Source organism: Eleutherodactylus coqui, chromosome 8 (genome assembly GCF_035609145.1).
Source record: "Eleutherodactylus coqui strain aEleCoq1 chromosome 8, aEleCoq1.hap1, whole genome shotgun sequence".
NCBI classification, from domain to species: domain Eukaryota; kingdom Metazoa; phylum Chordata; class Amphibia; order Anura; family Eleutherodactylidae; genus Eleutherodactylus; species Eleutherodactylus coqui.
Genome location: NC_089844.1, coordinates 12,637,390 through 12,657,209, shown reverse-complemented (window position 1 = coordinate 12,657,209; position 19,820 = coordinate 12,637,390). Strand labels below are relative to the sequence as shown.

At 45.1% G+C, this 19,820-nt stretch overlaps 1 protein-coding gene across 1 annotated transcript in view; it reads right to left on the bottom strand.

Moving 5' to 3' along the window:
• The window catches only part of KYNU (kynureninase), a 137,213-nt gene that overhangs the window by 45,604 nt on the left and 71,789 nt on the right, over positions 1-19,820 (bottom strand). Inside the window, exons 5-8 of the mRNA XM_066577332.1 lie at positions 19,272-19,333; positions 14,598-14,669; positions 12,803-12,877; positions 5,426-5,572 (exon numbers count right to left, since the gene is read on the bottom strand). Of these exons, the coding sequence (XP_066433429.1) occupies positions 5,426-5,572; positions 12,803-12,877; positions 14,598-14,669; positions 19,272-19,333 (356 nt within the window). The remainder of the gene's footprint in view (positions 1-5,425; positions 5,573-12,802; positions 12,878-14,597; positions 14,670-19,271; positions 19,334-19,820) is intronic.

The window sequence follows — 19,820 nt, the reverse complement described above, 5'->3', positions numbered from 1 at the left end:
TCTTACAGCACCCATTACATGTACGGCCTCTGTCACCCCTTGTCACCTCTGTTTGCAGTGATGTCGTGAATGATGAAACTGGATGCTACAGAGTGGCACCAGGTTGTCTTCAATGACAAATCCAGGTTTACTTTGGGCACTGATGATGGCCATGTTCATGTCTGGAGACCTCGGGGTGAGCGCCTCAATCCTGCCTTTGCTGCGGAGTGGCACACTGCCCCCTGCTGGTGTGACGATCTGGGGGGGCCATCACATACGACAATCGGTCACCCCTAGTAGTGGTACGAGGGACAATGACAGCTCAGCGATATGTTCAGGACATCCTGCAGTCACATGTGTTCCTCTCATGGCGGCTTCCAGTAGCATAATGCTCGGACGCACAGTTAAGGGGGTCACAGGAAGCCCCCACAACATTGTCACACTACTGTGGCTGCCAGGTCACCAGATTTATCACCAATAGAACATGTATGGGACCATCTGGGACAATAACTTCGACTAATTTCTTTATTTTCCTCTCTTCATTTTTACATTTCTTTTATTTTCCCTCTATTCAGTGTCAAAGCTGTTTCTCCTTCTCAGTTACTCACAGTTTCTCAGATTTCTCTCTTGTTTCTCTCTTTCTCTGTCTCTTTTCACTTCTCTCTCCTGCTTGGCACTTTCTTTTCTCCGGTCGGTCGCTTCTTTTTCTGGGGCGCTACTCTGCCTGGCGCCCTTCTTTTTGGCGCTCCTCTGCCTGGCACCTCCCACTTTCTTTCCTTCTGGTCTAGCACTTCTCTACTCTTTACCCTCTTTACCTATTTCTTAAACTGCCTCCTGTGACTGTTGTCTGGCTTGTCTCCCCTCTGTCACCTGACCAGTTTGCCTGCAGCCAATCACAGCCTATCTGGTTGCTAGGCTACCTGCATCAGCTGTGTAAAATGACAAATATTAACCCCTCGGGCCAGTTATTATATTACCGGTCCCCATGCTAAACAGCGTTATGTAGTTTCTTTTTTCAGGCCACTACATTAACAATACGGTCATAGACAGCAGAGCACCCGCATTAACATCTTCACAGCCAACAGAAGTGTATGAGGGGGTTTTAACCCATTATCCCCCTCCCCCACAGAAGACTCTTTGGGTGGCTGTTTTCTGAATGTTAGTATATATGTCAGGGTTCTTTATTGAGTAATGGGACAATTATTTGTACTTCTATGGTGGCCTGTAGGTGGGGATGTTGAGTCATTTTCTGTGGTTTTGCATAGGACTGCAGGCAGATGCACATGCCATGTATCTGCCTGCCAGTGCTGTGGTATTATTCTCTGACTGTATATTGGAATTATAAACTATATCATTAGGATGATTACTGTATAGATGTAGCAAACTTTAAAGTGACACTTAAAGGGGTTTGTGGTTACTTTAGCACAACATAAACATCTCTTCACTTGCTGCAGCCCGCTAGAAGTACTTGTAAGTATTAATGGGTCAATCGAGCCGTATCATTTCTTCACTCATCTGATTCATGCTATGATTGCCGAGTTTGTTTATTGCTCCCGCTCCCACTGGTGTGATTGGTGTTGAGTAAACTTTTGAGAAGTTCGGTTCAGCCGGTGTGCTGAATCTTAGGTTAGTTTCACACGGGCGAGGGCGATATTGGGCCGTGATTCACGGCTCAATATTGCACTTTTCACAATGTGAAATCCCTGTGGGTGTCAGATGTTTTCATGTGAAAATAGCCTCGCATCCCCCTAGGGAATCCCTTCAACCACGACTCAAGGGATTCTCCCAGCCATGGCTCAAGGGATTTCCCCCACGCAGTAGAGGATCGCGGAGTTCTCCCATTGCTTTCAATGGGGCCATCACTGCTGCCGCCAGCACCATTGGCAACAATGCAATATAACGCAAAAAGATAGAACATGTTGCTTTTTTTCTTCTCGCAACATCGCATGAGTGAAAACATTGCAGATGGGAATGAAACCATTGGAAGTCTTTGGTTTCATAATTCTGAGTTTTTACTCACTCTCACATTGCATGAAAATCAAGCAATTGTCTTACCTGTGTGAACCTGGCCTAAGTTCACATCAAACTAGAACTTTGCCAAACACTGGTGCATAATACTGTGTAAGAGCCATAACACTGCTATTTCTCTGCTCCTCCTGTCTAAGAGCCGTAACACTTCTTCTTCCCTTGCTGTGCTGGGGTCCTAGGTTCAAGTCAGGCCAAAGGCAACATCTGCATAAGTCTTGCATGTTCCCTCTGTGTTCATATTTCTTCTTCTTCTTCTCCTTCAAAGGAGGAGGATACGAGATGAAGCAGCACAATGGTTCAGTGGCTAGCAATGCTGGGGTCCTAGGTTCAATCTGCCCAAGCAGATGTTGTCCTTGACAAGACTTGAGACCAAGACCCCAGCACTGCAAGGAGGAGCAATTTTATGGAGTTAAGCCAAGACAAAGCACCTGAGATTCAGGAACGCGCCAAGAAGAACTTTGAGCAAAGTTTGACCTGAAACAGGATACAACTGTTTTGGTTCACTGAACACTAGTTGTGTCGGGGCGCACTCCCCAACAACCCCCGAAGACAAGTGCGGGCACATGCGCATTAGTCGGGCTGATCTGGCAATGAGAACAGACAAGAACATGAGGCCCTGCATCCCAGCGGGCACAACTGATGAAGCACCATTACCAATGTCATTACCAGACATTATGTACTCTGACAGTGTATCACCAGAAGACATGCACAGGAAAAGGATCATGTGACCGGGCAGACAAATGTGAAAATCCATGCTTTTTGGAACAGTAAGTACATTAATAAGGATTCTTGGATAGCAATTGGGTAGGAATGCAAGTAGATAAACTAACTGGGAAAAAATGGTTAAAAAATGTGTTAAAGGGATTGTACCAGAGCCTCACGTTATTCCCTACCCAGAGCATAGGGAATAACTTGCTGATCGGTTGGGTTCTCACCGCTGAGACCCCAGCTGATCTCAAGAATAAGGGTCTCATGTCCCCTGTCCTCCTTACTGCTAGGTTACTGCACCCCCACAGTAAGGGAGTTCCTGCACTCCATTCACTGAGACACCCGAGCAGCATCTGATTGGGCATTTCCATCAGCCCCATTGAAATGACTGGAGTGCTGACTATGCATGCTTGGCCAGCACTTCATTGGCAGTGATGTCACTGCAGGGGGAGGAGCTTCAAGTTACAATTTGTTACATCTGTCTAATTTTTTTGGAAGGCTGTGGGGTTCATCCTGATCCATCAACATACAGATGTTACAAACAGATGTAGCAGGTTTGAGTTCAGGAGAGCAGCACGACTGAGTTTGTTGGTTGGCAGCCCTATTTTAGTTTACATAGGACTGCAGGGAAACCTGCTGTGCTGGTTATGAAAATCCAGAAAAACATAACATAGTAACATGTATGTAAGGCCAAAAAAAGACACATGTCCATCCAGTTCAGCTTATTACCCCCCTCCCATGTTGATTCAGAGACAGGCAGAAAAGGTAGAAGCCAATTTTCCACTGCTCTTACAGTAAAGAACCCTCTTTGTTATAGAGACATTCTTTCATCTAAATGTAGAGGGTGCCCCCTTGTACAGTCCTGGGTATAATAGATGATGGGAGAGATCTCTGTACTGACCCCTGATATATCTGTACATAGTTATTAGAGCGCCCCCTTGTTACAGTCCTGGGTATAATAGATGATGGGAGAGATCTCTGTACTGATCACTGATATAGCTATACATAGTTATTAGAGCGCCCCCTTGTTACAGTCCTGGGTATAATAGATGATGGGAGAGATCTCTGTACTGACCACTGATATATCTATACATAGTTATTTAGAGTGTCCCCTTGTTACAGTCCTGGGTATAATAGATGGTGGGAGAGATCTCTGTACTGACCCCTGATATATCTATACATAGTTATTTAGAGCGTCCCCTTGTTACAGTCCTGCGTATAAGAGATGATGGGAGAGATCTCTGCACTGATCTCTGATATATCTATGCATAGTTATTTAGAGCGCCCCCTTGTTACAGTCCTGGGTATAATAGATGATGGGGGAGATCTCTGTACTCACCCCTGATATATCTATACATAGTTATTAGAGCGCCCCCTTGTTACAGTCCTGGGTATAATAGATGATGGGGGAGATCTCTGTACTGATCCCTGATATATCTATGCATAGTTATTTAGAGCGCCCCCTTGTTACAGTCCTGGGTATAATAGATGATGGGGGAGATCTCTGTACTGACCCCTGATATATCTATACATAGTTATTAGAGCGCCCCCTTGTTACAGCCCTGGGTATAATAGATGATGGGAGGGATCTCTGTACTGACCCCAGATATATCTATACATAGTTATTAGAGTGCCCCTTGTTACAGTCCTAGGTATAACAGATGATAGGAGAGATCTCTGTACTGACCACTGATATATCTATACATAGTTATTAGAGCGCCCCCTTGTTACAGTCCTGGGTATTATAGATGATGGGAGAGATCTCTGTACTGACACCTGATATATCTATACATAGTTATTAGAGCGCCCCCTTGTTACAGTCCTGGGTATCAATTGATGATAGGAGAGATCTCTGTACTGTCCCCTTATATATTATACATAGTTATTTTGATAACCTCTCTTGGTATTGTAGTCCGCTCGTTCCACTTATTACTTTAGTTGCCTCCTTTGTGCCCGCTCAAGCTCTGATATGTCCTTGTCCTGAGTACCGATGCCCAAAATGGTCCACAATATTCCATGTGTGGTCTGACCAGTGACATGTAAAGAGGAAGAACAATGTTCTCATTATGCACCCCTGGACCTGTTTTGATTCCCCCCATGATCCTATTTGCCTTGGCAGCAGCTGCCTGATGCTGGTTGCTCCAGTTACCAGGTCAATGATAAATTCAGCTCTGCTACCCTTGCCCGTATATCTGCAGGTTATCACCATGCTGGTACTTTCTCATTGTGTATTGCGATTGTATACTGTACAGTGATTAATAGCCTCAGCTGTACGGCTCATCCTTCTGGTTTACAAAGCTTTTGGCAACATCTTAACAGATCTGTTGTGTTTGCATGGGAGTGCAGGTATACCTGCTACACAAGTTGTGGCAATCCACAAAATGAGCAGTTTAGTGACGGTCAGCTCTGCTACATCTGCAGATTTATCTGTTTGCTATCGCTGTCCCTCAAAATAACTTTTTTCTACTCTAGGTCAATAAACTGTACTTAGCTTTGGCTTCGGGGCCGGGAGGTCAAGTCACTAAAGGCCAATCATAAGAGTTGAGAGTCGGAATGTTGTAGAGGCGCCGTCTGGTGCAGGTTGATGAGCTGACAAAAGCCGCTGTCAGCACCGCAGGGATCTACCTGCTGAGCTGTTAGAACAGGTTATAGGATGCATACAGTATGTGTCCAGCGCCAACCCCCTGACACGCGGATGTGCAGCACTCACCATTCTGTGTCCGGCTGCTGTTATCCTCGAGATGTCAAATAATTGGCCGGTGTAATATTGTACTCCGCTGAATAAAACGACCGCTATAGAATCTCCTTCACGTTCAATCACTGACAGAATATCTTCCGTCCTCAGCGTTTCCTCACCCTGCATGTAGCCAAGTACAAAAACATTACAAACTAATATCAGTAGTAATGATTGCTGTACAGAGATTGCCACCATTCACATCAGTCTCCATCCCCAACGTCACATCTCTCTCGTTCAGACACATAGGGGGTAATTTCATAGGTGGCAGGAAGAAAGGAAAGAAAAGGGGGAAGGAAGAAAGGAAAGAAAAGGGGGAAGGAAGAAAGGAAAGAAAAGGGGGAAGGAAGAAAGGAAAGAAAAGGGGGAAGGAAGAAAGGAAAGAAAAGGGGGAAGGAAGAAAGGAAAGAAAAGGGGGAAGGAAGAAAGGAAAGAAAAGGGGAAGGAAGAAAGGAAAGAAAAGGGGAAGGAAGAAAGGAAAGAAAAGGGGAAGGAAGAAAGGAAAGAAAAGGGGAAGGAAGAAAGGAAAGAAAAGGGGGAAGGAAGAAAGGAAAGAAAAGGGGGAAGGAAGAAAGGAAAGAAAAGGGGGAAGGAAGAAAGGAAAGAAAAGGGGAAGGAAGAAAGGAAAGAAAAGGGGAAGGAAGAAAGGAAAGAAAAGGGGAAGGAAGAAAGGAAAGAAAAGGGGGAAGGAAGAAAGGAAAGAAAAGGGGGAAGGAAGAAAGGAAAGAAAAGGGGGAAGTACGAAAGGAAAGAAAAGGGGAAGGAAGAAAGGAAAGAAAAGGGGAAGGAAGAAAGGAAAGAAAAGGGGAAAGTACGAAAGGAAAGAAAAGGGGAAGGAAGAAAGGAAAGAAAAGGGGAAGGAAGAAAGGAAAGAAAAGGGGAAGGAAGAAAGGAAAGAAAAGGGGAAGGAAGAAAGGAAAGAAAAGGGGAAGGAAGAAAGGAAAGGAAAGGGGAAGGAAGAAAGGAAAGAAAGGGGGAAGAAAGAAAGGAAAGAAAAGGGGAAGAAAGAAAGGAAAGAAACAGGGGAAGAAAGAAAGGAAAGAAACAGGGAAGGAGGGAAAGGGAAGAAAACAAGAAGGAATGAAAGAAGGGCAGGTAAAGGAAGGCAGTCAGAAAGGAAAGGGGAAGGCAGGAAGGAAAGGAAAGGGAGGAAGGAAGGAAGGCAGGAAGGAAAGGAAAGGGAGGAAGGAAGACACGAGGGAAAGGAAGAGAGGAAGGAAGGCAGGAAGGAAATGAAAGGGGAATGACGGAAGAAAAGGAAGGGGAAGGAGAAAAGGAAGGGGGTTAGGGAGGAATTAGGAAGTCCAGTATCACTTTTCACCACTTTTCCCAGCAATTAGACACCACCGCAATAGCGATCCACCAATAATTTACCATAGCATAGAGCTAAAATGCTAATTGTTGAAAAGTGAAAACTTTGTTATAAAATTCTTACTTCCCCTTTAAATGAGAAGACAGTGACTTTTAATGATAAAATGTATCTTTGTATCAGAACTGAAAGGATCGCACACACTTTAATCTCTATGACTTCAAGCGAGCCTGGAGGCTTTATCTTCCAGCTATCTTGACCACTGGTCCTCCCTATAGACCAATATAATGATGGGGGAGCTGAAGACCAAATGGTGTCCATACATAATTCATGTGCTGACCGGAAGATGTCACTCCTGAGAATTGGCCACATATGGAAACATTTTGCCTCGCTTTCTTACAATTCTCAACATACTTGGTAGAGCGCAGTCGCCCGCTGCAGACTCGCTCTTAGGGGATCGGCGCTCTTTACCTGAGATACACTGCAGGGTTGCATTTGCTTAAAAATACTAAATCTTCCGTCGCAGAGAAGAGAGTAAAATGTTTATGTGCCGGGAGACTAATTAGCCGGTCGGTATATGGTTATTTATACTGGTTTAATGCAATCGTTAAAGGTTTACGGAACATAGCCTTTAAAGAAATGCAGAGGCATAAAATGGCACGGATGGCGCCGTATGTTCTGGTGAGTATATTGTAACCTTCTCAAATGTTAATGATGACGCCATTGAGAAATTGTTGCTTTTTATCAGAAAAATGTCCTTATAAAAACCGGAGAATGTCTACTATGTTTCTTTTTAATTCTGGTCTAACCCTTTAACAGCCAGAGTGTTTCAGTCCTGAAGGAACAGATACTTTGTAGCAATTTTATGCATATGGTAGTTTTATGGCCTTATTTTTTTTCTTAAGTTACTTAAATTACTTTTGCTGCGTTTTTGTGATCTATAGGCTGGTTTTTTAATACCTCTTTTCACTGCTTTTGTTTTGTTTCATTAATGTCTAGAATTAAAGGGGTTGTCCAGTTGTAAACTATTGGTGGCTCATACTCAAAATATGTCATCAATAGTACATCCGCTGGGGTCTACCGAACAGAACCTTCACCAATCAGCTATTCACGAGGCCAGTGTGCTTGTGCAGTGAGTAGATTTCTGCAGGAAGCAGACAGCTCTGTTCCTACTGTAGTGGCCAGGCTTGGTATTACAGACTAAGTTCCTATTCAGTTCAATGAAAGCTGAGTCTGCAATACCAAGCCTGGCCACTGCAGTGAAAACAGAGTTGTCTACTTCCTGCAGAAGTCAGCTCACTGCATGAGCAACCAACTCTGCAAAGAGCTAATCAAAGGGGGTTCTGATGATGGATTCATGCCATTCTACTATTGATGACCTATGCTTAGTACAGACCATCAGTAATTTACAACTGGACAACCATTTTAAGGTGTACAAAAAGTTAATCAAAATACATATTTTTTATTCTATAGTTCCTTATTTTTAAAATAAGTATATTTACACTAAAATGAAGTACAGGAATGAGTTCCCCAATTTGTTTCAGACATTTTGATATATAATTTGCGCAGTCTCATATTACAGGGTCGCTATGGCGACAGTTTAGATTGACATGGGTCTTTTTTTTTTTATTGCTGCCACAAATATATTTTCTATCTTATTCTATATTTTTTCTTATTTTTGGTGTCTATTTTTTGTTTACCCACAGGCCCTCTGTCGTCATATCAGACCACTGGGGGTCATTCAGTGTCATTTAATTTTTTTTAAATATAATTTTTGTACAAAACCGCAGGAAAGAGAACACATCTAGACATCATTAGGTTAAATAGCCATAGCACATTCGCACATCTGCATAGACTTCTATAGGGACCTTTGATGTGCAAATGTGCACCAAAACAGAGCATAGCGTGTTTCATCTGCCTGCGCAAAAAAAGGAAAAGAGAACAAACCCATTGAAACCAATGGATTCTATTCTCTGTATATTGCATGCGCAAATTTTGTGCACGCACATATACCCGTGTGAAAGCGCCGCAAAGAGGGTTTTTGAGTTATATTAAAGGCTCTTTCAGATGAATGTATTTGAAGAGGCATTTCGCCCATGAGAATCCCACCTGTATAACGTGACAAAGCGATGCTTTCCACTCCAATTAGACTTGTTCAGGCGAACGTATATTTTTCGCGCAAATTCTTCATCCGAGAAAAGATCGGAGCAGCTCTATCTTTGTCCATGTTACACAGAAAGCTGCCATAGACTTCTATGGCAGTTCAAAAAAGAGAGGGGGAGAGAGTTATCCTGCAGACAATGAAAGGGAAAAGACGACAGCCGGGCCTAATTAGGCGTTTAATTACTATACTATTCCCTGAGAAGGGTGTATCATGCGGGCGTGCGAACTGGCATTTTGATCGGAAAAACAGTGATCTATCTGCGGGCACGGGCGTATCAGTTGGCTCCTTGCCATCTCCTGACTTCATTCATGCGAAAATATGTTCTGAACCGCCGAATGCATATGCACATACGTTCGTCTAAAACGGCCCTAAAACTGTGCAGTGGGCAGGCAGTAGTTAAAAGTAACCAACTAAGGCCTCATTCACACGGTCCATATTACGCATGTAATATGGAGTAAACAGAACCCTTTGATTTCAGTGGGTTTAGGGCTCCTTCACTCTTGTGAGCAAAATCTTGAAATGAGAACTACCCATTGAATGTGTTATATTCTCTGCCTATTGCGCACGCAGATGTTGTGTGCATGAATACACCCGTGTGAGGACGCCCTTATTCACGTGTGGTTTTTTTTTTCAAATCATTTTGGGCTGCACGAAAAAAATGCAGAATGTCCCATTTTGGTCCGTATTACTTAAGTCAATGAGAGTGCCTAAATGCGCAGCAAATACTCCTGCTCCATGCATATCCGCTGTGTATTTGCGCATGAAATCAGTCGGCCCCAATTACGTTTTTTTTGTGCGCGTAAATATGCAAGCAAAAAAACACGAGCGGGGCTGAAGCAGAACGGGAATCAGAGGTTGGCTTCATGAATACACTGCAAGGAGACCCAAGTCACGTCCACTGCTCTGCTCTGGGGGATCGGTATGACCCGTCCCGGCGGTCTCAGTCATGTATATGCAGAACGTCACAGCTACAATGTAAAGGAAGACCAGCGGCGGGTGCGGGGGCAGCGGACTGCCAGGGAGATGGAGCCATGGATGGAACTTCGCTAGTTTTAAGCATTTAGAATCCTAGAATAGTAGAGTTGGAAGGAACCTCCAGAGTCATCGGGGCCGACCCCCACCCCAACCCCCCGCCCCTCAGTGCAGGATTAAGCAGGGGGTTTCCTGCTCACTGAACAGTTTTACTACAACTTGGAAAACCTATTCGTACTTCAATTTCTCATTAAACCAATTCATTACACATCAGGACACACCAGTAAAACCCTTAAGGGCTGTACCAAATTTGCCAATTATCCTCTATCCATAGGATATTCGCAGGATAGGGGATAACTTGCTGATCATGGGGGTCTCAGCAGTAAGACCCCCACCGATCTCTATAATGAGATTCTCGTGTCCCATTCTGCCTGTCACTGCAAGGGTAGTTTCTTCCCCCGCAGTGAGGTCAGTGTGCAGGGAGCGCTGGCTGCACATGGACGGTCAGCACTCTATTCATTTCAGTGGGGCTGGGGGAAATACCTGGGCGGGTGTCACTTTTGTATCTCTGGAGCCGCACTGAAAGTGAATGGACCACTAGAGCGCTGGCACCAGTAGCGCTCCATTCAGACTCCTCCTCACGGCGGGATGTGCAGTAAACCCACAGTGAGGAGGATGGAGATTCGAGACCCCCATTATCGGACTAGCGAGGGTCTCAGTGATGAGACACTCACCGATCAGCAAGTAATCCTCTATTTTATGGATTAGGGATAACTTGTAATCTGGGTATAAGCCCTTTAACAGCCTCACAACCACTGGGGGCCACAATGGGGCAAGCACAGTGTCTAGAGTGAATGGTGTCTCCAGCGAGACATGGGAGCTGGAGATGTCAACCAGTTCACAACAGGCAGGGTTAGCGCAGAAGTACGGAGAACTGGACCACCCATCGGAGGGTGTGATTTGTATAAAATGTGCTAACTGAAGAAAGGTGATTTCTGGGCCATGGAGCTGCTGAGAATTATATCAAACGGTGGATAGGTTGGTCTTCACTCCTGCATCTGTGGAGAGGTTTACTAGATCATGGGGAAATGGGTAATAGACTTTCTTTAAATGATAAAATCCTGTCCACCCATTGTCACCACTGATGATGATTGTCCGTTCAGTCACGTCCGACCTTCGGTCACTGTATGGATCAATGTTCTTCCCACATTCCTGTCTTTCACAGCTTCTTTCAGTTCGGCGGTTGACATGTTGGTGGCCTTGATTGTATCTAGCCATCTTGTTCTTTGTCCCCCTGATCTTCTCTTTCCACTGACCTTGCCGAGCATCAGTCCTGTTTCCAGTGAGTTCGTGCGAATCATGTGTCCACAAAGGGAGCCGCTGTTTGATGATTTTGGCCTCTAGTGATATTTTCGGTTTGACGCGATCTAACACTACCTTGTTCGTTTTCATGGCGGTCTAAGATATCTGTAGCATTCTCCTCCAGCACCAGAGTTCAAACGCATCAATTTTCCAGGAAAATTTTCCTTCTGTCTGTTTTCCTGATTGTCCAGCTTTCGCAGCCATACGTCGTTATGGGAAAGACAATGCATTGACCAGTCTGGTTTTTGTTACAATGCTAATATCCTTGCTTTTCCAGATCTTTTCCATTCTTTGCATTGCATTCCTACCAAGTGTAATCGATCTCTTGATTTCGGGTCCAGATTGCCCATTGCAATCGATTTTGGATCCAAGGAAGATGAAATCTTGGACCGACTCAACTTCTTCGTTGCTGATGTTTATGTTCACTGTACCACTGCCTACCGTGGTCATGGCTTTCGTTTTCTTGCTGTTCAGGTACAGTTCCATGCGTTCGCTGTCCTTTTGTACTCGTTTGATAAGGTATTTCAGGTCCCTTTCACTTTCCACAAACAGGGTTGTATCATCTGCTTATCGGAGGTTGTTGACATTTCTGCCACCAATTTTGACTCTTATTTCTGATTCGTCCAGATTGCATTGCCTCCTGATCGTTTCTGCGTACAGATTGAAAAGTACTGGAATGCAGCCTCGTCGTACGCCTTTCTTGATTCCGAACCAATCCGTGTTTCCATAATAAGCTGTTCAATATGTTCTTGCACGCCCATTTGCTTCAGACACTTCCAGATCTTGTCATGTTCGACACAATTAAATGCCTTGCTGAAGTGAAACACATGTACACGTCCTTTTGATACTCACCACTAGAAGGAGTTAAAGAACCCATGCCTATGGCATACTGTCCACACGTAGAACAACAGTAACACAGTATACAATAAACTCCTGAGCTCCACCTGGTGGTGACTGCTAGCAGACAGAATTCCATCATGTAATGCTATGTCTATGCAGAGAATTTGGTGCTTTGTGTCAGAAAAAACAAAGCTCTGACGAGTTTGAAGATATATTAAGCAATTAATCAGCGCAGAATACTGAACTTTTTTAGATTATAAAAGCACTTTTTGTTCTGCTCTGGACATTTACATTAAGGGGAAACACAGATAAAGTAAAGGTTTGTCTTAAATGAAGGATTGCACTAATGCAGTAAGAGGCCACACTTGAAATGACACCTTGACATTTGCAACATCCTTATTTCATATGATTGCTAATTACGAGGCGTTGAGAAGAGTTATAATTAAACGTAAAGTGCTGCTATCCCTTCATGTGAGGCTTTCATTCTCCCTGGAGTGTAATTACCGGCATAATAATGATAGCATCCATATTTAATTCCCAGAGGACTTGTATCTGTGTACTACACTCGTCCAGACCGCGGCTATCAAACGCTACATTGTTAGCTTGTTCTCCGCATCGCGTACGGACTTTAGAAATAAAAGGAGCAGCATAAAGGATGAAGAATAGATAAAGAGGAGCAAAATAAAAGGGTTGCAGCAGTACAAACCTTGCGGGGATGGACTAGGAGCATACTTGTCTCCACATCAAGTCCGTGGAACCGAATTTGGGATTCAACAGCATACTGCAAGACATAACTTTCTGCTTAGAGCCGGAGCAGCATTGTCACATTCTATACAGGAAAGGGCAAAATACAGCAGCTAAAGATCAGCTTTTGCAAATGGGAAGATGAAAAATGCCTCTTGAGCACCACCTATTGGAAGGCAGCATTCCTGCAAATCAGACTTTTAACAAGCCTTTTAACAATGGCTTGGCTTTATTTATCTCCTCACACCTTCTAGGCGCTCTCCCTAAAGGGAAACCATACCCTTCCCGACCCATGTCTATAGGCCTCTCACTCGCCAAGCCAACAACATACTGCACCCCGATGAGGGGCAAAAACCGAAGCAACCTGTCTGTACATGGCTCACCAGCTCCTTCCAAGTCGTTGTTACAAGGATTGTTACATTGACTTGCAGGAATGCTGTCTTCCAATAGGTGGAGCTGTAGAGGCATTGCTCCATCTTCCTATTTGCATAAATTTCCCAGAGAAGCATGCATGGCCTTTTAACTCTCCTCACACCTTCTAGACCAGTGTTCCCCAACTCCAGTCCTCAGGGACCCCAACAGGTCATGTTTTCATAGGATATCCTGAAAACCTGACCTGCTGGTGGCCCCTGAGGACTGGAGTTGGGGACCCCTGTTCTAGATGATCTCCTTCCGGGCGCCATTCTCTTGGCATCTGAAGTGTTAAATCCACGTCAGATTTTTCCAACGTGGATCTGATGCTTTCAATCACCGCAGGAATCAGAGGCTCATTTTCCTGCATGATATTAGTTGTCGGGATGAGAGAAACCCCTTAGGGGAAAACCAGGCGCTGTCACTCCACATTACAACAGTGAAGCAGGGTGAATCCCAGAATATAATACTTTGTACCATAAGCAGGAATTGGATCCTACTGCTACCATATGAGAAATGTCCTTCAGGCCATCAGGGTGCGTGCTTCACGACAGGCGCAATCAATGGCAGAGAATGGCAGAAGCATGCAAATGACTAATGCAGCCTCCAAGAAAATATATAGTACTGCCAATCCCCTGGAGACCAGCGAGTCATATACAGCCGTATCTGTCTGTGTAGGGTTGCTATCTTGCGTCATACAGGTCTCCAGCAGTACAATGATAACAAGATGACTCTGCTAAATCTGCCCCATTCTACACAACAAAGCTGAAAAGTGAGCTGTAGAGAACAGGATATCTCAGCCAGTTGTATGTGCTTCAGTGGGAAAACTGGGAAATATAATAAAATGCACACACACATATATGTATATCACATATATACACACATCTACACTACATATATAATTATACTGAGTGAGCAAATATTTATAGAGCACAGATACAATAGCTAGAAGCAGCAATCCCAATCTAGCGCTGGACCCCTAGTGACGGATATAGAAGCGCTTTCACCTGTGAGCCTGCAGTAGGGGTAGAGCTACATGACCTGCTGCACCTTCATGCGCTCTATTGATTTTACTTTGTGCATTAAGGCCATCATGAGAAGCTCTCAGCCGTTTGGGCTCGTGCGGATCCCAGGCGCCGGCTGATACTCGTGGCTTACAGAAACAGTCTGCAATCGATGAGGAAATTCAATTCTGTGTCGTAATGTGTGATTTTCTATTAAGCTGGGATCGATGGAGGCCTATAGAATCCCGGGAGGTGGCTTTACTATAGAAAGAGGAACATCACCAGGCTTACATACAAAAGTGTCCGTTACGGGTAATTAGTAGACTAGGAGCCGCTTCTTACGTGGTCCGAAGGAAAGGCTTTAGCTTCCAGGAGGATCTTATGACGTGCTTTTGTAGGTCTGTAAAAGGATAGCTGTAAGACACAAGAGGAGAGTGCTGAAGGAGCATTCATTATACAGGAGCCGTCCTCCAGCAACCCAGGAACGGATGTAGGAAGGAAGCACTCTGGTTTTGGTTATAATAAAAAGCACTTTTTAAAGTTAGGCCACACCCATTGTACATTAAAACACATCCTTTGTACCTCCTCATGGACCCCTCATAGTAATAGTGCCCCTCAGTGACCCCTCCCAGTAATAGTGCCCCTCAGTGACCCCTCCCAGTAATAGTGCCCCTCAGTGACCCCTTTGCAGTAATGGTGCCTTTTAGAGACAGTCCCACACTACTAGAGACCCTCAGTGACCCCTCACAGTAATAGTGCCCCTCAGTGATCCCCTCACAGCAATAGTTCCCCTCAGTGACCCCCTCACAGTAGTAGTGCCTTTTAGTGACAGTCCAACACTACTAGAGCCTCTCAGTGACTCCTTCACAGTAATAGTGCCCCTCAGTGACCCCCTCACAGTAATAGTGCCCCTCAGTGACCCCTCCAAGTAATAGTCCCCATCAGTGACCCCCAGTGACCCCTCCCAGTAATAGTGCCCATCAGTGACCCCCTCACAGTAATAGTGCCCATCAGTGACCCCGTCACAGTAATAGTGCCCCTCAGTGACCCCCCAGTAATAGTGCCCATCAGTGACCCCCTCACAGTAATAGTGCCCCTCAGTGACCCCTCACAGTAATAGTGCCTCTCAGTGACCCCCTCATAGTAATAGTGCCCCTCAGTGACCTCCTCACAGTAATAGTGCCCCTCAGTGACCCCCTCACAGTAATAGTGCCCATCAGTGACCCCTCCCAGTAATAGTGCCCCTCAGTGACCCCCTCATAGTAATAGTGCCTTTTAGTGACAGTCCCACACTACTAGAGCCCCTCTGATAGATAGGCTGACCGCGGAAAATCACGGCAATTCGCAACATGCTGTGAATTGCCGGCCGTGAGCGGAGAAGCACAATGATTCTCCGCTCGTTGACACGGGGTCGGCGCTTTCCATAGTGACGCTATGGAAAGCTTCAGAGGGCGTGATTCGCCTGCGGTTTACAGCCGGCAAAGTCACGTCCGTGGACAGGCACCCTAAATCACATCATTTTCTAAACTAGAATGGAAAAATGACAGCTGCAATGTGATTGTAGCGGCTGGTCTTACATGATCGGCTGCTGGTGTAGTGTACAGAAGGTAATGTGTGGACGCTCCTGGATGGTCTATGGAGTCTGCACAGTCTTACATAGACGAAACAGTGCTGGCCGTTGGTTCCGTTTTGAAATTTGAGGGAGTGAAAGGGCCAGCTTTACCCTTGTAGCAGGTGGGTGGTGGTACTATGGTGCTGCTCCCAGTCATCAGGCTCACTGCTCCCCAGCATAGAGACAGCATAGCACCTACAGCCACTTCACTGGTCCTGTCTACTCTACAGCCAGTTGCCTCTGCCACTTCACCAGCCTTGCCTACTCTTTGAGCCTCTCATCTGCTGCTGCCACTGGCAGTGTCTTGGCAGGCTGTGCTGTCCCAGCCCTGTGATGCTGCACAGACAACAAATAAGCTGCCTGCTGCACCTAGAACATTCCAGAAGCTTCTTGAGGGGGATGGACCAAGCTAAAAGTCCATGGATTTTCTTTTATCTGGGTGCTTATGCCCTTCTCCAAGATGGCTGCTACAGAGTCCTGTGCTGGCGCAGGGCCAAAAGGTACTTCAGCTGCTCACTCTATCAAAGCTGAGCTCCATCAAAACTCTAAAAGTGCCAGCAGGGCCATAGAACAAGGTACACCAGTAATACACATGAACCAGAAGCGTTTAAACCATTATGTTCCCCTCTTTGCACCCCAACACACCATACATCAACCCAACCAATGCTTGTAGCAAAGGATAATAGTGTCAGCAGCACCCCCCAGCAGCCAGGCACGGCAGAGCGGTTCGAACTATGCACGCCAGATACAGGACCCGATCCAGATCCAAAACCACAAACCGTTCAATAGAGAAGATCCGACAGCATAAACAGTACAATCTCATCCCATGAGGGACCTCTTTATTCTTCAACAGATCAGCGGCAACGTTTCGACTCACACCAGAGTCTTTCTCAAGCTGTCTATGCATACTGGATGCTCCTGCTGATCTGTTGGAGAATAAAGAGGTCCCTTATGGGATAAGATTGCTCAGTTTACGCTGTCGGATCTTCTCTATTGAACCCACCAATGCTAGGGTTGCATAAGCTGCAGCTCTTCATGTTGGGAGTTGTAGCCTTGCAACAGCGAAGAAGACACAGCTTGGAGAAAAGTGATCAGCTGTGGCTGTTACTGCACCCCCCCCCCCCCCGACTCGTCTTCTGCCACACTAACATTTTGTATATATCTGCTTTCTCTATAAGTACAGATATAGCAGAGTTTAACTTGACTGTGATAGCAATAGCTTTATGAAGGGTTAAGAAAAAATAACTCGTCACACAAAGTTATCTTTTGGAAAACTATTGATGGGGTAAATAAATTGTGGCACAGAAAGATATTCTAAAAGGGATTCTGTCACCAGAATACGGAAAATTAGCTGGCACCATAGCGCCACGCGTCACATGACTCACAACAAACACGTGTAGAAGGGAAGAGCTGTATAACAACTGTGTGGTTGCCCCATGCTTTCTCTCCCAAGGATTCGGCACATTCTGGCGCATGCACATGGAGTCATTGAAGTTGGTGTGGACACATCAACCTCAGTGTGACCGTCCGCGTATGACTGCGACCGAGTGCCACATTGCACAAGTGCAGGGTTTCCCCGCTGCTTGCACTGACATCAGTGGCTGGAGTAGGTGGCTGAAAAGAGGAAGGGGCATGAACAAAGGCAAGGGTGTGACTCGGCCCGCCTCCATGACTCGCGATGGGTCATTTTGCATACAGGGTGCCAACACATAAAAGTTTATAAAGTTATTATACAGCTCTTCCTTCTTACACATATGTTTTTATTGTGAGTCATGTGACGCGTGGCGCTATGGTGCATGCTAATTTTTCATATTCTGGTGACAGAATCCCTTTAATGCATTAAGAGTCAATTTGAACTTTGCTACATCTGTACAGTATTGTTGTGAAGTGTTATCTACAAATGGGGATTAGGCTGAAAATAAGTGCATACTGAGAACATTACATACTTGTCCCTACTACCCCAACCAACACCGGCTATTATATAACAGGTGTACACAAGGCACCGATACTACCCATGAATCAGTAGGGGATGCAGCTAGTCCTGTGAACTCTATGGAACAGTAGAGCAGTCAGATTGTGGTGAGTCAGGAAGACTGATTTTAACTTGCGTGGGTATAACAAGGAGGAGGTGGGCACGAGGCAGTTTTCTGAACATCCAGGGCAACTAGGAGAGAGATGTATCAGCGCCGAGTGTGACGTAAAAAAGCTCAGTGCAGCTTATATGAGTCAGTGATGCCATAAGCAGTGGGAGGATCAAAGCCTGGGACATTTAACTAACTGCCTGGGACAACCGTGTAAAACGAGGACTGCCCTGCTGGATCCAGGACAGTTAGCACATATGATGGAGAACAGTGTACTGCATTAATGAGCAGTGTAGATGTGATTTCAGTAGTTGTGGACAGTAAATACTTACTTGTAGCTGCAGCAGCACCTGTGCAAATCACTCTGCTTTTTTTCCCTCCTTATCCCCATAACAGGACCGCTGGAACACATGATGGAAGACGGTGCAGTACTGAGCAGTATCAATGTGATTTCAGTAGCTTTGTGACAGTAAACACTATTTTGCTGCTGCAGCATCTGTGTGAGTTTCTCTGCCTCTCCATTACCTCTCCATAGACTTCTATGGGCAGCATGAGACAGCATCGCCACCCACTTTATATAACCAGTTTTGGTGTCTCTATTACTAGAAACAGACTTCAAGTGACGACAGGCAGTGGAAAGAAAACTAGGAGGAGGATGGGAGCCCCCTAATGGCAGCATTTTAGTGGGATTTTCAGCACAAAAATATAATTTTAGATAATTAAAGTGATTTGCGCTTTTTTCTAGTTATCACATTGGCAGTCACATAAGCACAAGTTGTCTCGAAATGCAGTGACTATTTACGTGTGCTGGGCTCGGCTGCAATGGGGACGACCACTTTTCGAATCCAGAAGGTGATCAGAACAATTGCCACTTCCTTTCACTCACTCTTCTTAGCAGCCCGTAAGTGCGTGACTCAGCAGGGGGCGACAATGAGCACAGAAGAACAATCCTCACAAAAATGTATTCGCTTCATAAGCCTTTTAGAGGAACGACCATGGCTTTATGATTTGTGGTGTGGGGAGGTGTGGGGAGTTCTGGTTCAGCACACAGAATGGATGATTTGAATAAAGTAGAAGTAACCTGGGTCGTATGCTAAATGCCTTCTGTATCAGAGAAAACCTGCCGGGGTATTGAAAATCTGAAACGCAGCATCTTGTGAGAATGGCTGGAGACAATTATTGTTCCACATCTGCCTCATGATTTACAAGAAAACAACTTCTTGAAAGGGAAAGTAATGTTTTTCCGTGTGCGAACGCGCATAAGAGATAAGGAGAATCTGCAATGGAAAGTAGAAGAAGCCGAGCTCAGGAGAAAGGACTCACCATCAGAAGATGCAAATTAACAGTGAGTCCATTCATTAGCGCCACCTCTCCGGCTTTGGCACCTGCAAAATAATGTTAACAAAGTCTCAGCAATTTCTTATTGTCCAATCATGGAAAATATTTGCGCCGCAGCCGAGACGACGACTCAACATAATCCGGCCAATAAGCACCATTGTGAAGGTTCCATCAGAAGAAAAGCAACAGGAATACTATCATTTGGGGATCGTAATGATAAGATAATGAAGTAGTCGTGTTCTGTGGTGAACGAGAAGTCGATTCATTATTATTTTACAGTAGAATTCATACAAATTGCATTTTAACTAGAGATGAGCGAACACCAAAATGTTCGGGTGTTCGTTATTCGGAACGAACTTCCCGCGATGTTCGAGGGTTCGTTTCGAACAACGAACCCCATTGAAGTCAATGGGCGACCCGAGCATTTTTGTATTTCGCCGATGCTCGCTAAGGTTTTCATGTGTGAAAATCTGGGCAATTCAAGAAAGTGATGGGAACGACACAGCAACGGATAGGGCAGGCGAGGGGCTACAT